Below are 18,354 nucleotides of genomic sequence, written 5' to 3' on the forward strand. Positions count from 1 at the left end.
GCTGGGCATGGTGGCATGTGCCAGTAGTCCCAGCTACTCAGGAGGCTGAGGCAGGAGAATCTCTTGAACCCGGGAGGCGGAGGTTGCGATGAGCCAAGATCTCGCCACTGGATTCCAGCCTGGGCGACAGAGCAAGACTCTGTCTCAAAAAACAACAACAACAAAAAGAATAGCTGAGAGGCTATAAAGAAAGAACCCAAAGGATCATTTGCTCATTTACTCACTCATTCGTGCATTCAGTAAACATTTACCAAGGGTCTACCACGTACCAGGTATTGTACAAGGCAGACAGAATTATAAGATATGGTCTCTATCCTGAAGTAGTTTGCAAGGAGGAGTCGCAAACAGATTAAAAATATTTAAAGCCCAAAAGTGAGAAGCGCTCTGACAAGTAGAAAACACTGAAAAAGAACAGGAGAGATGGGATTCACTCGCCCTGTGGAGAGTCAGAGCAGGTTTCATAAGGACAGACCTGTGAGCTCAGCTTGAAGGAATGTGACATGTTGAAAGGCAAAGAAAGGGTTGAAATGGGTTTCCCAAACTTTCAGCCAAATATGAAAGGAGACAGGAGGAGGGGAATGGGTTACCTTTCTTTGCACAGAGGGAATTTAAGGCCAGAGAAGCTAATGACAAGCCCAGTGTCCACCGCAGCCACAAAGAAAAAGGGCTGTGGCAGCAGCTGGGCCCCTTCCTCTTATCTGTAGTCACACAGAGAACACAGTTGATGACAAGCCTTGCCAACATGCCCTTAGCCACTTTAGGGGAGGACAGGTGCAAACATTTTCATATAACTCCATACTCAGCCTACACTCTTTAAAAAGTTATGTTTGTATCAGGATATATCATTGGAACATAAATTTTATCCACATCCTTTAAAATAGTTACAATTTGGTTTTGCCCTGTTTTTGGCCTAAGAATTTCAAAGCCTTTGTTGGTGCTGAATTTAGGATCACAAAGGTTTGTAATCAAACAACGTCCTTGCCTCAAAATAGCTTCCTTCTAGCCAGGGAAGTATTAGAGGGGGTCTTGCCTAGCTATAGCAGATAAAGGCTTATTCCTGGAAGCTTGCTGAAGGCAGAGAAGCTCCTATTCCCTCCTCCCCAAATTCTAGCAAAGCCAGGTGTGTCTCTACAATATCCAGTGCTGACCTCTTTTGCACAATTTCTTGGCCTAAGCAACTTTCTTAGGTCTTTAACCCTCCCTTGCCCCAAAATGTGCAGATGAATAGGTTGTCATAAAGCATATTTGATGTTATTTTAGTCAGTGTCTAATATTTTTGTATCACACCCGTATTTCTTAGAGTTCTAAAATATAGCCCTCAAGGCTGGGCACTGTGGCTCACACCTGTAATCCTAGCACTTTGGGACACCAAGGTGGATGGATCACCTGAGGTCAGGAGTTCAAGACCAGCCTGGCCAACATGGCAAAACCCTCTCTCTACTAAAAATACAAAAATTAGCCAGGCGTGGTGGCACACGCCTGTAATCCCAGCTACTTGGGAGGCTGAGGCAGGAAAATCACTTGAACCTGGGAGGCAGAGGTTGCAGTGAGCCAAGATCACACCACTGCATTCCAGCCTAGGCAACAAGAGTGAAACTCTGTCACAAAAAACAAAAACAGAAACAAAAACAAAATAGCCCTCAAACCCCTACATTATTCCAAACTCTGATAATGTAACAATGAATATCCATTCTTTATTCTTTTTAAAAATATATTCATTCTTTCAACAGCATTTATCCAACAGTGAGGCAACAGGTTAGTTATCCCCTCAATGCCCATTGTCTCCTTCTTCCACTTTAGCTGGGCTTGTGGCCACCCACCCACAGATGGTATTTCCTAGTATCCTAGGTGTGGCCACATGACTACATTTATCAGAATGGAATGTCAGTGAAATCTCCAACTATATTGTAAATTCCTGATGATCAGAAACCCTAACATATATTTTATTTCCAACAGTACCCATCCAGTATTATGTTAATAAATGTTTGTTGATCTAGCTTTTTATCTTGACTAATGTTTCATCTGTACTATATATTTTGCATCAGAAATAAATTTTATGATTCTAGAAACATGAAAAAGAATAGAATGTAAATGGAAGTAATGTGTACAACCTACAAATCATTTACTTCACAGGAAATTGCTTGCTCTCCATTTTTGCTCTACTCCTCTTCCTAAAAACTGAAATAGGGATGTGGAGCTGACACAGCTTCAACCATGTAGAAAAGACTAGGGAATGTCAGAGCAGCACAGTGAAAGAAACAGATTCTGAATGACTTCACATGCAGAGGTACCCCACTAGTGTAGATGCTTACATTCCTCTAACATGTTACATGCAAGAGAATTAAACTTCAGCCATATTTAAGCCACTTAATTTTTTGGTTTCTTTGTCACAGTAGCTTAGCTGGACCCTAGTGAATATAAACACTTATTCAATGTCTTTTGAGGGTTTACTATGTGACAAGAACTGTCTTCTGGGTAAACATAAAGTGGCGAATAAGCGGAAAAGCTCCCAGGACACAGGTTGCTTATAGTCTAGAACAGGGGTGTCCAATCTTTTGGCTTCCTGGGGTCACATTGGAAGAAGAAGAATTGTCTTGGGCCACACATAAAATACACTAACACTAATGATACCTGATGAGCTAAAAATATATATTGCAAAAAAAACTCATAATGTTTTAAGAAAGTTTACAAATTTGTATTGGGCCACATTCAAAGCCATCCTGTGCCACATGCAGCCCATAGGCCATGGGTTGGACAAGCTTGCTCTAGAAAGTGATATTAACAAAAAATGTAAAACTAAATTTTTAAACTGCGCTAAGTATGAAAAGGAAACAAAGAGAATGCTGAAGTAGAATATAACAGAGAAGGATACATTCTGAGTGGAATAGTCCACTAAGGCCTCCCTGAGGAAGCATCATTTAGCTAAGGCCTCAAGGTCATAGAAAGAAATGGAGAGAGGGAGTCCATTCTAGCATGCAAAGAAAGACCCAAGACAAGAAAGAGCTTGGCTCTTTGAATCAAGCTCAACCACTCACCTAACACAATTATAGATGCTCAATCAGGGTCTCCACAGATGCCTTCATGACATTCTCAAATAAAGAAAGAAAGTAGAGAGAGAGAAGAGAAGAAAGAGGAAAGGTAAGAAAAAAGAAAGAAATTTCTAGTCAATCAAACCAGTTAGGGAAAAGAGTAGAGAGTGTTATTAAGAATGAGCGCTTGGGAGTCAGGCAGCTGAGTTTAAAAGTGGACTTTGACATTTCACAGCTGGGTGACCTCTCATCTTTGGTTTCCTCTTCTGTAAAATGTGGGTTATAATGGCACCTACACCTCATAAGGTTGTGAAGAGGATTTAAATGAGTCAATCCATGTGAAGTACTTAGCACAGTGCCCAGCACAATGTAAGTGATCAACAAGTGTCAACTACTGCTATACATATAGGAGCTTCAGAAGAATAAATACTCAAGCTGATACGATAGGAAGGCTTTAAAATAAAACAGAAAATAAATTATGCTCTCCAACTCAGTTGGATAAATTTGTGTTTTCTTGGTGGGTAAAGAAAAGGGCCATCATTCACTCTTTTTATATATTTGTATAGGTTTAACAAGGCAAGAGAGTATGCATCAAAATAAACCAAAGCTAGGCAAAGAGAAAAAATGGAATATGAAGAAGCTGGCTTCTGGTCCACCTTCTATAGATACTTACTAAATCAAATAGTCCAATTTTCCTCCCATAATTCCAGACCACAGTCCACAGGCCCCAAAACATTTCAAAGCTCAATTATTTGGTATATTATATGGTACACATATCAGGTTTCTTAGTTGTAAGCAACAGCAACTGACTATGGGTGTTTTAATTGGAACAGGAACAGATGGGTAGCTCAGAACATTGCTACAAAGACTGGGAATCAAGCTTGAAAAATGAAAAGCGTGGCAGTCAGATCTAGGGCTAACAGTTACCACAAAGCCAGGTTGGTGAGTAGACAACTGCTTCTGCCCCAAACCTCATGCTGTCACCTGCACTGTCAAGCCACTAGACCTGGTCACTACTGGATGCCATGTTTAGCTCCTTTATCATGGCTGTGCTAGAAATAGGTGACTCTGCTGAGAAAGAGAGGATATGGACTTCTCAGACTTATAATGAAAAATTCTCTAAACATAAAAGGTTCAGACAGTAGCAAACTCCATCAAAAAAGGAAAAAGAAGCCAAGGGCAGTGGCTCATGCCTGTAATCCCAGCACTTTGGGAGGCCGAGGTGGGTGGGTTGCCTGAGATCAGGAGTTCAAGACCATCCTGGCCAACATGGTGAAACCCCATCTCTACCAAAAATACAAAAATTAGCCAGGCGTGGTGGTGGACTTCTGTAATCCCAGCTACTCAGGAGGCTGAGACAGGAGAATCACTTGAACCCAGGCAGCGAGGTTGCAGTGAGCCAAGATCAGGCCATTGCACTCCAGCCTGGGTGACGAGAAACTCCATCTCAAAAAAATAAAAATGAACTTTATTCTATGTGTGTATATAGTCATATATGTTTTATTGTACAAAACTAAGATCATATTATATACACAGGTTGAGTATTACATATCTGAGATGCTTGGGACAAAAGTGTTTCAGATTTCAGATTTTTTTGGATTTTGGAACATTTGCATATGTCTAACGAGATATCTTGGGGATGGAACCCATGTCTAAACACGAAATTCATTTATGTTTCATATACATATTATACACATAAGCCTAAAGGTAATTTTGTGCAATATTTTAAATAACTTTTGCGTGAAACAAAGTTTTTGTTAAGTATTTACATGTGGAATTTTCCACTTGTGGTGCCATGTTGACACAAAAAGTTCAAGATTTGGGAGTATTTCAGATTTTGGATTTTTGGATTAGGGATGCTCCATCTGTATAGATTTTAACAACCTAACACCAGGCTTCTAAAATATAAATGTATTTTAAATATGAAGCTAAATTTAGGATTAGTTTTAATTACATTTCTACTTTTGCAGTCCTAAAATATGAAATTTCAACATGTGATAACTGAATGAAATGCATGGGCTGCAAATTCCAACTTTGCTAATCACTCACTGTGTAATGGTGAGAAACTTACAGAACTTCCCTAAGTCTCAGTTTCTCTGTGTGTAAATGGGAATAACAAAACCCATATAATAAGGTTGCTGTGAGGAAAAGCAAGATAATTCATATAAAACCCTTAGCTCAGCATCTAGTGCCAAAAAAGTCTTCAGTAAATGTTAACATAAAAATATAAGTTGTCATAATTTTCTGAAGTCTAGATTTTTCTCATAGAAAGAGTACTTTTTTTTTTTTTGAGACAGGGTCTCACTCTGTTGCCCAGGCTGGAGTGCAGTGGCACAATCACAGCTCACTGCAGCCTTGATCACCAGGCTCAGGTGATTCTCCCACCTAAGCCTCCTGGGTAGCTGGGACTACAGGCATGTGCCACCACATCCAGCAAATTTTCTGTATTTTTTGTAGAGACAGGGTTTCTCCATGTTGCCCAAACTGGTCTTGAACTCCTGAGGTCAAGTGATCCTCCTGCCTTGGCCTCCCAAAGTGCTGTGATTATAGGCATGAGCCACCGTGCCCCCAACAGGAAAGAGTATATTTTATGTAAGATAATGAACTGCAAGTAAAGTCTTTATGGTTCATCCACGTAGCCAGAATGCCCTCAATTTCCAAGATTCTTGAATCAAACAGTTGACTAGGGAGCTAACATGCCATCTGAGCAGCTTGGGCAGGGCAATTATAAAGCTTGCTCTCTTGATTTTTTTGTCTGTCTCGTCTGGTAAATCATGTAAGGAATTTGTGAAATGGAAGACATAAAATAGATCAACCAGTTTCTCTTTACCCATTGGGCAGGAGAGATCTAAGCTGTTACCCTTCCTATAGGGTTCATGAAAGTACACAGGAAGGAAAAAACCCTCTGGCCAAATATCTGCTTATTCAAACTTGCTTATTTTTAATAACTTTAAGTTCTTCAATATTTAATGATAACTATAATTAGCATGCTTAATATAGTAATTAATTATTAATGTTATTAATATATCTAGCCTGGAATTAATTTTTGCCTGTTTTATTAAATACACACTTAAAGTACATATTAAAGATATAACTAAATTTTTTTTCTCACCATTATTGCTGCTAACACCCTTCTGGGCCTCAGTTTCTTCACCTGTACCATGGAGAAGCCAGATTAGATTATTTTAAAAGTCTCTTATTTGATTCTGTGATTGTAGATATAATTAATTAATGTCAGTAATTTTTTTTTTTTTGAGTGGGAGTTTTGCTCTTGTTTCCCAGGTGGGAGTGCAATGGCACGGTCTCAGCTCACTGCAACCTCTGCCTCCCAGGTTCAAGCGATTCTCCTGCCTCACCCTCCCGAGGAGCTGGAATTACAGGCACCTGCCACCACGTACAGCTAATTTTTGTATTTTTAGTAGAGACAAGGATTCACCATGTTGGCCAAGCTGGTCTTGAACTTCTGACCTCAGGAAATCTGCCCGCCTCGGCCTCCCAAAGTGCTGGGATTAGAAGTGTGAACCACCGCGCCCGGCCAATGTCAGTAATTTCTAATGTCGATAATTATCCCAAGTCCTTGTTCACTTATGCAAGTTTAAAAAAAAGGCTGGCGGGGGGCGGGAGGCTGGGTGCAGTGAGTGGCTCATGCCTGTAATCCCAGCACTTTGGGAGGCCAAGGCGGGCGGATCACTTGAGGTCAGGAGTTTGAGACCAGCCTGGCCAATATGGTGGAACCCCGTCTCTACTAAAAATACAAAAATTAGCCGGGCGTGGTGGCAGGTTGCATGTAATCCCAGCTACTCGGGAGGCTGAGGCAGGAGAATCGCTAGAACCCCGGAGGCAGAGGTTGCAGTGAGCCAAGAACGCGCCACTGCACTCCAGCCTGGGCGACAGACCTAGACTATGTCTCAAAAGAAAAAAAAAAGTGCTGTTGTTAGGAGGGGGAAGCCGAAAGAGTAGGAAGCAGTACTTGGAAACTTTCTAGAAAGAAGTGAGACGAGGCAAGGCGTTAAGGCATTCGACTCAGCAACTGGAGTAGCAGAAGGCATCTGATCTGAGAGGAAAGGCAAGGATGCGTCCCTGAACATCCAATATTCAGAAACCCGCACCGCTACTGTTTAAAACAACTCAATTGAACTAGGAGGAGAATGAATATGTTACTTAATTAAGTACATTCTGAAGATATCTGGGGCATGGGGCGGACAGGGAATCAAATCTCCTTTCCCCTTTCAAATCTTAGAGAGAGACGAGGGGCGAGGCCTCTGACCTGGGTTTCCTTCTCTGAGGAAGTGTTGGGTCCCGAAGCCCTCTTCGGGAGAGTCAGGTGGCGGCCCGGGGCAGCTCAGACCGCGCCTCAGGAGCGCTTGAAGCTGGGCGACGCTGGCAGAAAGAAACGTGAGGCCTCATTGTCCCCCGAGACAAAGCGGAGCTCTTCGCAGCCTCGGGGACCTGTCCGGACTCACTTTCCCTTCCCTCCGAAACCACCCACCGACGCGGGCCGGGAAACGCTCAGGCCCAAGGTGCTGGGCTCTGAGCGCGAACCAGGGAAGAGCCCGGATGCTGCTCCTTTCCCGCCCCGGACCGGCGCAGGTCCATCCAGAGGCGCGAAGCCTGCAGGCCAGGGAAGAGCCCGGATGCTCCTCCCTTCGTGCTCTGCCTGGGGCCCAGGAAGCAGGAGAAACGGAACGGCGGCGTTGGGTCAAGAACTCAGAGGGTGAAGGCTGGGAAGCCAAGGAAGGAAAGCCGTCCTGACCTCGGCGTCGGGGCTCCTCTACAACCCCGCAGGGTCGCGAAGGTCCTGCGGCATCTCCTCTCGCAGTTGCCGCGGCCTAGCCGGCCGGGGGCAGGCGCTGGTGCCCCCCGCCCGCTCCCCGCGGCCCCAGCAGAGCCGGAGTTCCCGCGGCCGCCGCTGCCCGAGCGACTCGATCGCCCGAGCCGACCTCTTCCCAAGCCTTGGACAGCTGACCCCTGCGCATCCTAAAGGAAAGACCCCATCTGTTCCTCAGGATGGGAAAATTCCCGTGCATACTTTGCCAGAACCGTGTTGCTGATATTTCGGGGGTTGGGAGTTGGGGGTACCATTTTAAATCGTGGCTTTCTGCATTCTTGTTAAGGTTCTGTGGCGACTTAGAACGAAGTGGGTCGTAAATCGTAAAAATGTCCAACGCGGCTAAAACGTGTCCCAGTTTGAAAAGAAAAGTCGCTCAATAATTTTTGTTTTATTTTCTGTTGCAAGCATTTGTGTATTTTTTCCCAACCGATTAACCACACAAGCCTAAATGAAAATACAAAAAAATCTGATTTCTATAGATTAACCTTGTGATTAGACGTTTTACCAACACGTTTTTAATACGAGTAAAATGTAATGGGCTGATTAAAAATAGAGACACGTGTTTTAGTTGTGTTTGAACATGTTGCAAAAAGAGACATTGGTCTTTTCATTTTTTCCAGTAAACTCAAAATGCAGTCATTTAAGGATGTTTTGCAGGATATGATGAGGGTTTAGAGTTGCCTAAGGAAAAAAAAAAGGTGTTTAGAGGCTAGCGCCTACTGAACATACTTGTTTAATTGATATTTTGTTTGTAGTTCTGCTATCAAAGGTCAGCTAGCTGTATTTGATGGCTGGTGCTATTAAAAATAAGGCACTAAAGCGCTGAGGATTCCAGCTCACCTCTTCAAACACTGACAACCATTGATGTCCCTTTGGGCATCAGGTTCTGCTGAGATCAGTAGGACCCCATGGGGATGAGATGGAGGAGAATGTGGAAAGTTGTATTGCAAGGAGACTTTATGTTAATAGTTTGGGCTTGGGTGTGTGTGTGTGTGTGTGTGTGTGTGTGTGTGTGTGTGTGTGTGTGTTAGGTACATGAGTGAGTCTTGGAAAAAATTAAGATATGTGAGTCAGAACAATTTAGAAGGTATGCTGCGCCACAAACTAGCCAGAAAAAGCAAACACATTTTTAAAAGGTTCAGAGTTAGAACCCCTCCTGGAATGTCCCTTGCATCTTGAAGCCCCTTCTAGATGATACTTCTTGACAATTTAATGGAGGTCGAATTTGTGTGAAGGCAACTCCTCTTTCATTTATTCTTTCCCATCCAAGTTTAAAAACAAAACAGAAATATGTGTGTGTGTGTTGAATTTTACTTGCCCTCCAGATTTTTATTTTTATATTTTAAGAACATATGTATTTAAAGGTAAGTAGCACATTTTATTATTCAAACAAGATGGCAGAAGCATTCAACTCAGAGGTTGTTTCAAAGATTCGGTATTCCTAATGGCCTCAAAGTCAAGGACCTGACTGAGTGGGTGGCCAGTAAAGCAAAAATGGAAAAATAAATCATATCTAGTCTGAAACAAATTACATGGAATAAATCAGGGAGGGACAAAATTGAATCAGGACTTTAGAATTTAAAAGTGCACTGGACTCAGGTTCTAAGCTGCCCTGTTTTTTTATTTAGGAAGTAAGAGTATGGATACTGACTGTGCTCTCAGTCAAACCAATCCACCTCTGGGTGCCTTTTTCTGATCCATAGAGTGAGAGATTAGGGATGTGGGTCCCATTCAATTCTGGTCATTTAGGCACAAGGAGTCCTAAGGCAGAATTTTTGTGTGTTCTCACAAATGCAGGCACAAAGGGGACTTATCTAAGGCAGAGGGTCACCAAAGTTGACCAGTGACTAGCTTATCCCAATAGTGGCATGCTAACTAAAGTGTGTTCTTGTATGTACTGAAAAAGCCCTAGCGTTTCTTTTACAGCCCCATCCAATATAAAGAAAGATGTTGTTCATGCACTAATTTCAATATTTTTAAGCACAGGAGTTGCCTGTCTCTCAAAATAAATGAAAGCCTGAAATGCCTAGAGCTTCTACTTTAAGAATGATTATTCTTAAGGAGGAAACACAAACAGCAGTGACCATTTTTCACAGACGTGCTCAGCCATCAGGAAAGCTTAATAAATCCCTATTTAGTATGCATTTATGCAGTGATTACATGAACTTTGACCTCTGAAGAGCTGTAGCAATTAGCTTCAGTGTCTAGCATCTTCTACTCACCATTCCCCACTGGCTTCCTTGTGTCTTCCTTTTTCATCTCTCAATACTTCATGCATAAAGAAGGCATAAAATTTAAAAGTTGACTTTCCACCTGAGGTATTTGCTTCTGCGCAAGCCAATTCTCCCTCCCCCCTTTCCCACTCAACAGCCATCTCAGATGGATATTGGGGCTCTGATTGTCAATATTACTCAAACACAAATAGATTTCAATTCAATCTTGCCCTGTACTTTCACAAAGATAAACTCTAATGGCCCAAAGAGCTTCATTTCATAGCTCGTGGCATCTGAAATAAATCAGATATCTTCCGTCAGACTAATTTAACATTTTAACAATATTTGATGTAATTTATTTAAAGTCACATGAAACCGAATGGATTGGCAGAAAACTAGAGGAGGGGGCAGGAGAAAGGCAGCTGGAAGCTTCCAAAAAAAAAAAAAAGAAAAAGAAAAAAAGGAAGAAAAGAAAAGAACCAGGAGGGGAGAGGAAAGTGTTTTAAGTTTCTAGTAAACATTGTTTAGCAAAAGAATAATAGGAAAGTTGCCCCTTTTCCAAAGAGGGATGGAACTATAATTGTTGCCTTTAGCTGAGAGCTCAGATAAACTGCTGGGACTCATTCTAAAGTGACCCATCACTGCATTCATCTCTTCTTGAACTTTCGGTGAACCTGAGATTAAACAGGGGTGAGCAGCTAAGCAGTTTGTTGTTAGCAGCCTTTTCAACAACCCTTTCAGACTGAGTAAATATTGATCGGTTTGAATCTGATTGCCCCAGAGGAAAACACCACCGCATTTGAATAGCCTCCAAAAGTAAACTTTAAAAGGTGAAACCCAGAGCAGACTTCAGAGCCAAAGCAAGACCTCAACTCAGCCTAGTTTGGGAACACTGTGTATTTGGGGAGTACTGTGGATAAATGTAGAGGAAGTGAGGAAAAAAACATTAGAAAACTAGAATTTTGTATCGCAGTTATCCCAGGTGTCTAATTGAGACCCTTGTTTCCTTTGTAAATGTATCAATAAAATGTTATTTTCAGTTTTCCCACTCTGTGTTGTTTCAGTTATCATTGCTGTCATTTTTCAAGTAGCTAACTGTGCTCCTTAGAGACCAAAGCAGAAAGAGAGAGACCTTGAAATAGGATGTGTTAAGCGCCTTTGATTTAATCGATTGAGACAGCTAAAAAGATACAAATGTTTTCCTTGTTGAAAGGTGTATTAATGTTTCCTAAATGCATTGCTTGTTAACTGATTTATTCCATGACCTAGAGAAAACTAGAGATGGTTAGCCATAATTTATTGTTCTCTCTCGCTGCTACATTAAAACCAGCATCTTAAAGACTGGAATCTCTGGGATTCCAGCGGATCTCGCCCTGCTTTTAGATATTGAAATGGAGTCAATGGCATGCAAATGACACTTTAACACATTAAAGTATTTGGAAGCCAGCCATCTGTTTTGCTGTGTGGCCCTACACTAATAAACAAAAGATACAGTATAAGGCCAGGCAGGAAATGAAAGAAAGGGTTGACCGTCTTTGAAGTTCTTCTCCATCCACTTGAGTCTTTTACAGGCAACCTCAGAACCCAGCAGCTGAGGGGAGGGCACCCGGTGCCCTTGATATGGCCGCAGCAACTGCACCGCAAAGTTCAGCCTTCTCTTCTTTGACAGGGAAGTGCAGGAATTCTCACAAGTGCCCTAGACGGCCTGCAAATTCCAAATTTTTGTAGAGTTTTTCTCCTCCAGCCCGTCCTTTGTAAAACACCCTTTGGGGAGGAAGGAAGTCATCTGTCTGTGTTTGTTTTCAATGCTGTAAATTTTCTGCTGTACTGTTGGGCTAAATAAAATGCCTCCAAAAATGTGTGAAAGTAAAGGAAAGCAATAAAGAGGCCTGGGAGGAGAGCCACTTTGAACTCTATCATTTGCTGGCTTCCTCTTTTGAGAGCAGATACATACCTTGGTCAGAAACAACTTGGATATTGAAGGACTTCAGGGTAGCTTCCACAAGTTCACCTGGAAGTACCTGTTGAGCCCAGAGAAGAAAATGACTTTTTTTTCCTGGGTTATGTGGCATGGAATTAGAACTGTGGATCCTTTACAGCCATGACGGCTATGAAATCAAAGCTGAGTCTGAAGGGAATAAGATGTGCAACCCAGAGATGGGGAAGAAGGGGGGAAGAGCCGCAGGAAGGGATGGATGTTGACAGGAAGAATGGGGGAAGGGATGCAAGGGTTTACTGAAAACACTCCATTTCAAGGGTGGAATATATCGGAACTCTGCCTGACAATCCAAAAAGAAGGAAGAGGAGTGGAATAAGGGCCCCATCCTCACAACAACTTTATACTGGAGCTAATTAAATGTGAATCTCTTAGCTCTTGGTTCACTGATGTGAGGAAAGACTGACTGAAGACAGTTTTGGCTTTTGAAGGGAGTTCTGTTTATATATACGTCAACATCCAGTTGGAGGTGAAAAGGTTAGCACTTGACCCAGGAAGTATCCATGTTTGTTTCAAAAATAAATCTGCTTCATAAATTTCTTCATCAGTCTTTTTTTCCATTATGAGCTTTGATTGTAATAAAGGAGCTGTTATTAACTTTTATTCAAGAAAAGGCCCATCTCTTTGAAAATATTTACCACCCTTCTCCCTTTCCCCTCATGAAATGTGCCAACTTCATAGGAATTAACAAATTGTAGCCCAGCCAAATACACGGATGCTTAAGCATACCTGAAACTTGAGTATATTTATTTATTACAGACATCCTAAGACCCGTAAACTCTGCTCTGGATCATATCACTCCAGGATCTCAGAGCTGTTCATGATTGTACAGGAAATGGGGAATATCATAGGCTCACAAAGGATAACTGATAGAACTCAGTGTGGTACTTTGGGGACATCAAACATTGTGCGACATGCAAAAGACTATTCACGAATCACACAAAATATACATTCATTGTGCCATCCATCACATTAACAATTGAGCTGAAAATACATTATATCCAGCTAAGATAACTGTGGAAGGAAGAAATTGGTTTGAATAATACTTTTAGGTTCTGAATAACCCAGCACAAATTTTAAACAGAGGGTGGCCCGAGAAGAAAGGGGTAGAGATTGGGAAAGACTTAGCACAGGAAGCCGGGTTTCTGAAGTTTGTGCTCTGCAGGGCTTCTTAACTGTAAGAACAAATCAAGGCTACCCTCTGAGGCATCTGATTGGGTTTAAATGAGGGAATTTGTTGTTTCACCTATAAAATTGTACCAGTTTTGACAGTTTGCCCACCCTGTTTTAGTAACCTAAACATTTCTAGAAAATCTGTATAAAGATAAATCTCTTAGGACAAAGTATTTACAACCAGCAAACTCACACACATGAAAATGACTTAAATTAAGGGATGAATTAATTGTGTAAACATATAGTGCATCTCTTCTTCCTGAGCTCCTGGACTCGCCTTTCACTATATCCTACTTTCAAGGACAAGGGAGGGGAGAGCTGTACATATAGTTAGATAAAAGATGAGAAGATTCCTTCTGGCATGTTTCTGTTGGCAAAGGGAACTATTTTCCAAAAGGTCATCTGAAAGGAACAGTAGGTTCCGTGAATTCTCCTAAAAGCAGGAGGGATGTTAAGGCCCACCAGAAAATGTATGCTGGCACCCAATCTGGATGAAGGTGTTAACCCCGCACCAAGTCTCTGGTCCAGAATTATCTGCAAACATATTATCCTGGCCAGGAGCTCCCCAGATAGGATTAGAAAGGAAGAAAGAGACTGTAAATGGAAAGAAAGATAAGCTAAGCATGTGCTTTGGGTAAGAAGTCCCAGCCCAAGGAGATGCCTGGGCTGTTGTCTGGGGCTGGAGCCGCCTCAGTGGGAGGTAGTCAGAGTGTCTGAGGTAGAAGACCCCGGGGAAGGAACGCAGGGCGAAGAGCTGGACTTCTCTGAGGATTCCTCGGCCTTCTCGTCGTTTCCTGGCGGGGTGGCCGGAGAGATGGGCAAGAGACCCTCCTTCTCACGTTTCTTTTGCTTCATTCGGCGGTTCTGGAACCAGATCTTCACTTGGGTCTCGTTGAGCTGCAGGGATGCAGCGATCTCCACTCTGCGGGCGCGCGTCAGGTACTTGTTGAAGTGGAACTCCTTCTCCAGTTCCGTGAGCTGCTTGGTAGTGAAGTTGGTACGCACCGCGTTGGGTTGACCCAGGTAGCCGTACTCTCCAACTTTCCCTGGGGCAAAGTGGGAAGCCATGAGACGGAAAGGTAAAAATTTTTAAATCGACTTGAGATTCCCCACACGCTTCATGGCAACACTCAGGTAAAGAAAAGATCAAGAACTCAGCACAAATCGGGCTGTGGAGGGTGAGTGATGAGGTGTAAAGTGTTAACCTGATGTAAACCATTAGCATGGTCAGACCAGTGATTAATGGAGCCTTAAGATATTAACAGAACACTACCGTCACAATAACCACCCCCACATACTTCCTATTTCCCAAATGTATAAAATCCTTGAAAACACACCAATCCCTGAGACTTCTTTGCCCCAACACCTCTGGGCACCCTCTCCATGCACTACAACACTAGTCTGATACAAACGCCTTTTTAAAAAAAGATCATTATTAATTTCCTTGGAAATTAAGCATACCAGCTCCTTCCAGATTAATCAAGGAGCATCCACCAACCAGCAGGACTGACCTGTTTTGGGAGGGTTTCTTTTGACTTTCATCCAGTCAAAAGTCTGCGCTGGAGAAGATGTCTCCGATGCAGGGGAGCGACAGGCTTCTTGGTGGCTGGCGTGGAGAGGGGACAAGGAGTTATTATACGTAGCCAGGGCCAGGCTCTGGTGCTCCTGTCCATATGAGTGGTGAATGTATTGAGGCGAGCCCACCGCGCCCCCAGCATAACCCTGGTGGTGGTGGTGATGCTGGACCATGGGAGATGAGAGATTTCCAGAGTAAACAGCGGGAGCGCACTGGGGGTACCCACCACTTACGTCTGCTTCCTGATTTAACGCGTAGGGGCTGTAAGGCGCACTGAAGTTCTGTGAGCCATAGCTTGGACCACAACTCGAGTGGGAGTAGGACACCCCCAGGTTCCCGGAAGTCTGGTAGGTAGCCGGCTGGGGGTGGTGATGGTGGTGGTGGTGGTGCTGGTGGGGCGAACCAATCTGCACCCCCCTGCCCACTAGGAAGCGGTCGTCGCCGCCGCAACTGTTGGCACTGACCGCGCACGACTGGAAAGTTGTAATCCCATGGTCCGAGGGGTAGGCTCGGGCTGAGCAGGTCCCCGAGTCGCCACTGCTAAGTATAGGGTATTCCAGGAAGGAGTTCATTCTTGCATTGTCCATCTGTCACTGAGTGACCTGGTCCTGCGAAGCCCGGCGTGACTGTGCCAACTTTCTCACTTCCTCCATGGGGCAGGAGAAGAAAAATGATATGAATGTACAGTGCGCAAGGTGGGGGCGGGAGGGCGGAGGACGCTGGAAGAGGGGCACGTGACGGTGTCAGCCAATGGCTGAGCCTCCTGCAAAAGTTTGCCGGCTTCCGCAGTGATGGATCACCGTTTCAGTGGCATTTAAATCCCCGGCGCTCCGCCGTCTAGGTGACGCGCAGTCGCCCCCCCAGGCAGCCTAGGCGGCGGCAGCTGCTGCGGCGACTGCAAAGGCCGATTTGGAGTGCTGGAGCGAAGAAGAGCAAAAGCTGCCTTCTGCGCGCGCCCGACTCCGCTGCCCGCCCCGCCAGGCCTCCGGGAGGTGGGGGCTGGGAGGCGTCCCCCGCTCCCGCCCCCTCCCCACCGTGCAATGAAAGATGAACTGGCGAGAGGTGAGAAGGGAAGAGGGCTCCCGGCTCTCTCGGGGCGGGAATCGGTGGGCCAGAGCTCGCCGGGTGGCCGCAAGTACGCCGGCCCAGCCCGCAGCGCGCCCAGCCGGAAGGCGGGGAATCCGGCTGACACCGCGCCCCGGGTTCCCAGGCCACCTCCTCTGTTCTGAGGCTGGGCTGGGAGACCGTGGGGCTGTGAGGAGCGCATAGAACCGTGGTGGAGGGCGAGGCTGGGCCACCGGCTCTTCAAGCTCGGAATGGAGGGGGAAGAGCGCAGAGGGCTGGCTGGGAGGAACTCGGGTGGGCGTGAAGGAGACGAGGGCAAGAAAAGAAACTTCCTTTCTTCCAGGAGGGTCTTCGAAACCCTCTCCCCACAGCCCCTCTCGTCATTAGCATGGCAATGAGGAGTTTCTGTAATTCGACTTGGAGGGGCGGATGAGCCCTGGAAACTCAGAGCTCGCCGGAAAAGGTCGGGGGCGGCCGGGCTCTTCTTCCCCACCTTCCCTCTCTCGTCGCTCTCCGCCCCTTTCTCTTTCCCACTCAGTTTTGCACCGGGAGCCCTCCGGGATGCGGAGCTACTCGACCGCCGGATTTTTAGGGGTAGGAGGCGGGGGAGAGAGATGACGCTGGCGGACGTGGCCAGCGTGGGGGCCGGGCCGTGCGCTGCAGGCCATCTGCCGGCGCCCCGAGACCCAGGAGCCTCCGCGCTCCCGCGTGGGCCTCACAGGGCCGGTCCACAGTTCCAACATAGTAGCTGAACTCCCTTCGTTGCGTTCCTCTTTTTCTGGAGGGGAATGTTAGAAGAGAGAGAGAGCTTCCTTTTATAACCTTCCTCATTCTGCTGCACGTCTAGAGTGGTTGTGGGGGTTGGCAGGTGGGAGGGGCGGTGGACAAATGGCTGATGGTGGACGGGACACTTTACCCCAACGACACCTCCTCCCCTTTCCAACTGGCTGTGTAGTTGCTTATGAGAACCTTCAAGTCCTTCCCTAGAGAGACACATGCAAATCTGAGCGTCATCCCAGGCCAGGGGTCCTGTTCCTCATCACCCTACTTCCCTGAGGCTGCTGAGGTCGTTAAATTGTTGTTTACTATTAGGTTTCACGTCAACCCTGGGCTTGTAGAGAGAAAAAGCCAAACGGAGACCAAGAATTGATGCAGTCTTGGGTAGGAGAAATCGAGAGCTTGTCCAGGAAGCTTTGCTGTATAAATTATAAGCAATGCTGTATAAATTTTACTCCAACCATGTGTACAATGTTGGAATCAGATGAAATTTATAGTGAATGAATGTATGTGGGTTTGGGGTTTCCACTCCCCTTCAGCCTTTCCTCCCCTGTTAGAACAAGGAAGGTTTTTTTTTTTTTTTCCCAAGGAAGGTACATTTCAAATATGTTAGTCACCCTTTCAGTCTTCTGTATTCTGTTCTCCACGTACCGAAGTTCCCCCAAACCTGTCCGCTCAAGAGAGAAAACCCATGCTGACTCTGGACTCCCTCAGTAACAATGAAACATTCTCCCCAAACATCTCCTTTCAGAATAGTATTTGTGACTTTGATCCATCCCAAGCATGGTTAAGAGGGAGCACAGGCAGGAAAGGCCCACTTTCTGGGGTTGGGCAGCCACCCCTGCCCCAGTTTCGGCTCCTGGGAATCCTCCGACTGGAGAAGGGGAAAGGCAAGGCAGTCCTCCTGGAGGCGGCTTCCTTGGGAGCGCCAGCTTCCAGCGGCGGGGAGAGAAGGAGCTCCTGTTGGAGAGGGGGCAGGATGTGAGTAGGTCGGTGCTGGCTATGCGAGCAATCCTCCCTCCAAGCCTGAGCAAGTCGGTACATTTTCCCCCGCTGCCTCATTCCTGTACCTTGGTTGCCCTCCTCAGCCTGGGTTTGCAGGACTCCCTCGGCTGCAGGGCGCCTGCCACAAAGCCGACCCCGGCAGGAGCCACTCTCTCTGCTAGTTCGCTGCCTCGGCGCTGCTCTCCCTCAGCCTCTCTTCTTCTCTCCTGGCCTCTTTTCTGGGGCATCCTGGGTGGAGTGTTTTTCTTGGGATCACGAGCTTGCACTCGCACACAGGCCCGCAGACACACAGGCCCGGCGGCCGCCCTTCTCCGCTTACTGTTCCCGGCTCCCCGCAGGCCGGGTGCTCGCAGCCGGGCTGGCTATGCCTCGCCTGGCAGCCCAGAGCGCCGCTCCCCGGGAACGGCACACAAAGGCAGCCTCCCCTGGCCTCTAGCCCTTAGGCTTCTGTAGCTCAGTTCTTTCCCCACACCCCTCCCCCAAGAAATTCTGGGGGCCGTTCCACCGAGTAGGAGATCCTTGGCCCTCTAGGCAAGTAGGTCAGCGCCCCAAGACTGGAGCTGGTCTCTTTCAACGCCTTGGGAGACTGGGTGAAAGGCGAGCTTGGTTACGCTTAAAATGATCGCCTACAAGCGGTTCTCTTGGCTCAAAACGCCTCTTTCAGGGCTCTTATGCTAGAAGGGAAAGGA

The 18,354-nt window shown here is 45.6% G+C and overlaps 1 protein-coding gene and 1 long non-coding RNA gene across 4 annotated transcripts in view; both read right to left on the reverse strand.

The window, feature by feature from the left end:
• The window catches only part of LOC129523636 (uncharacterized), a 67,911-nt gene extending 57,410 nt beyond the window's left edge, over window positions 1-10,501 (reverse strand). Inside the window, exons 1-2 of one of the 2 annotated variants that reach the window (XR_008667190.2) lie at window positions 7,297-7,923; window positions 6,142-6,183 (exon numbers count right to left, since the gene is read on the reverse strand). This is a non-coding gene — a long non-coding RNA (uncharacterized lncRNA). Of the gene's footprint in view, window positions 1-6,141; window positions 6,184-7,296 lie in introns of both variants that reach the window. The other variant, XR_008667191.1, reaches the window with a different exon arrangement.
• Window positions 10,502-12,795: 2,294 nt separating this feature from the next.
• Window positions 12,796-15,563, reverse strand: HOXA1 (homeobox A1). 2 transcript variants are annotated; one of them, XM_004045216.5, is made up of 2 exons: window positions 14,754-15,563; window positions 12,796-14,288 (listed from the first exon to the last, which is right to left on the reverse strand). In XM_004045216.5, the coding sequence occupies exons 1-2, from the start codon at window positions 15,403-15,405 to the stop codon at window positions 13,933-13,935; spliced, it is 1,008 nt and encodes a 335-aa protein (XP_004045264.1). In that variant the 5' UTR covers window positions 15,406-15,563; the 3' UTR covers window positions 12,796-13,932. The 2 variants fall into 2 exon arrangements, with proteins under 2 accessions (XP_004045264.1, XP_055202878.1); XM_055346903.2 differs by lacking the exon at window positions 12,796-14,288 and having other exon boundaries at window positions 14,759-14,848; window positions 15,052-15,501.
• Window positions 15,564-18,354: the final 2,791 nt, after the last annotated feature.

The sequence above is a fragment of the Gorilla gorilla genome, chromosome 6 (genome assembly GCF_029281585.2).
Source record: "Gorilla gorilla gorilla isolate KB3781 chromosome 6, NHGRI_mGorGor1-v2.1_pri, whole genome shotgun sequence".
Taxonomy (NCBI): domain Eukaryota; kingdom Metazoa; phylum Chordata; class Mammalia; order Primates; family Hominidae; genus Gorilla; species Gorilla gorilla.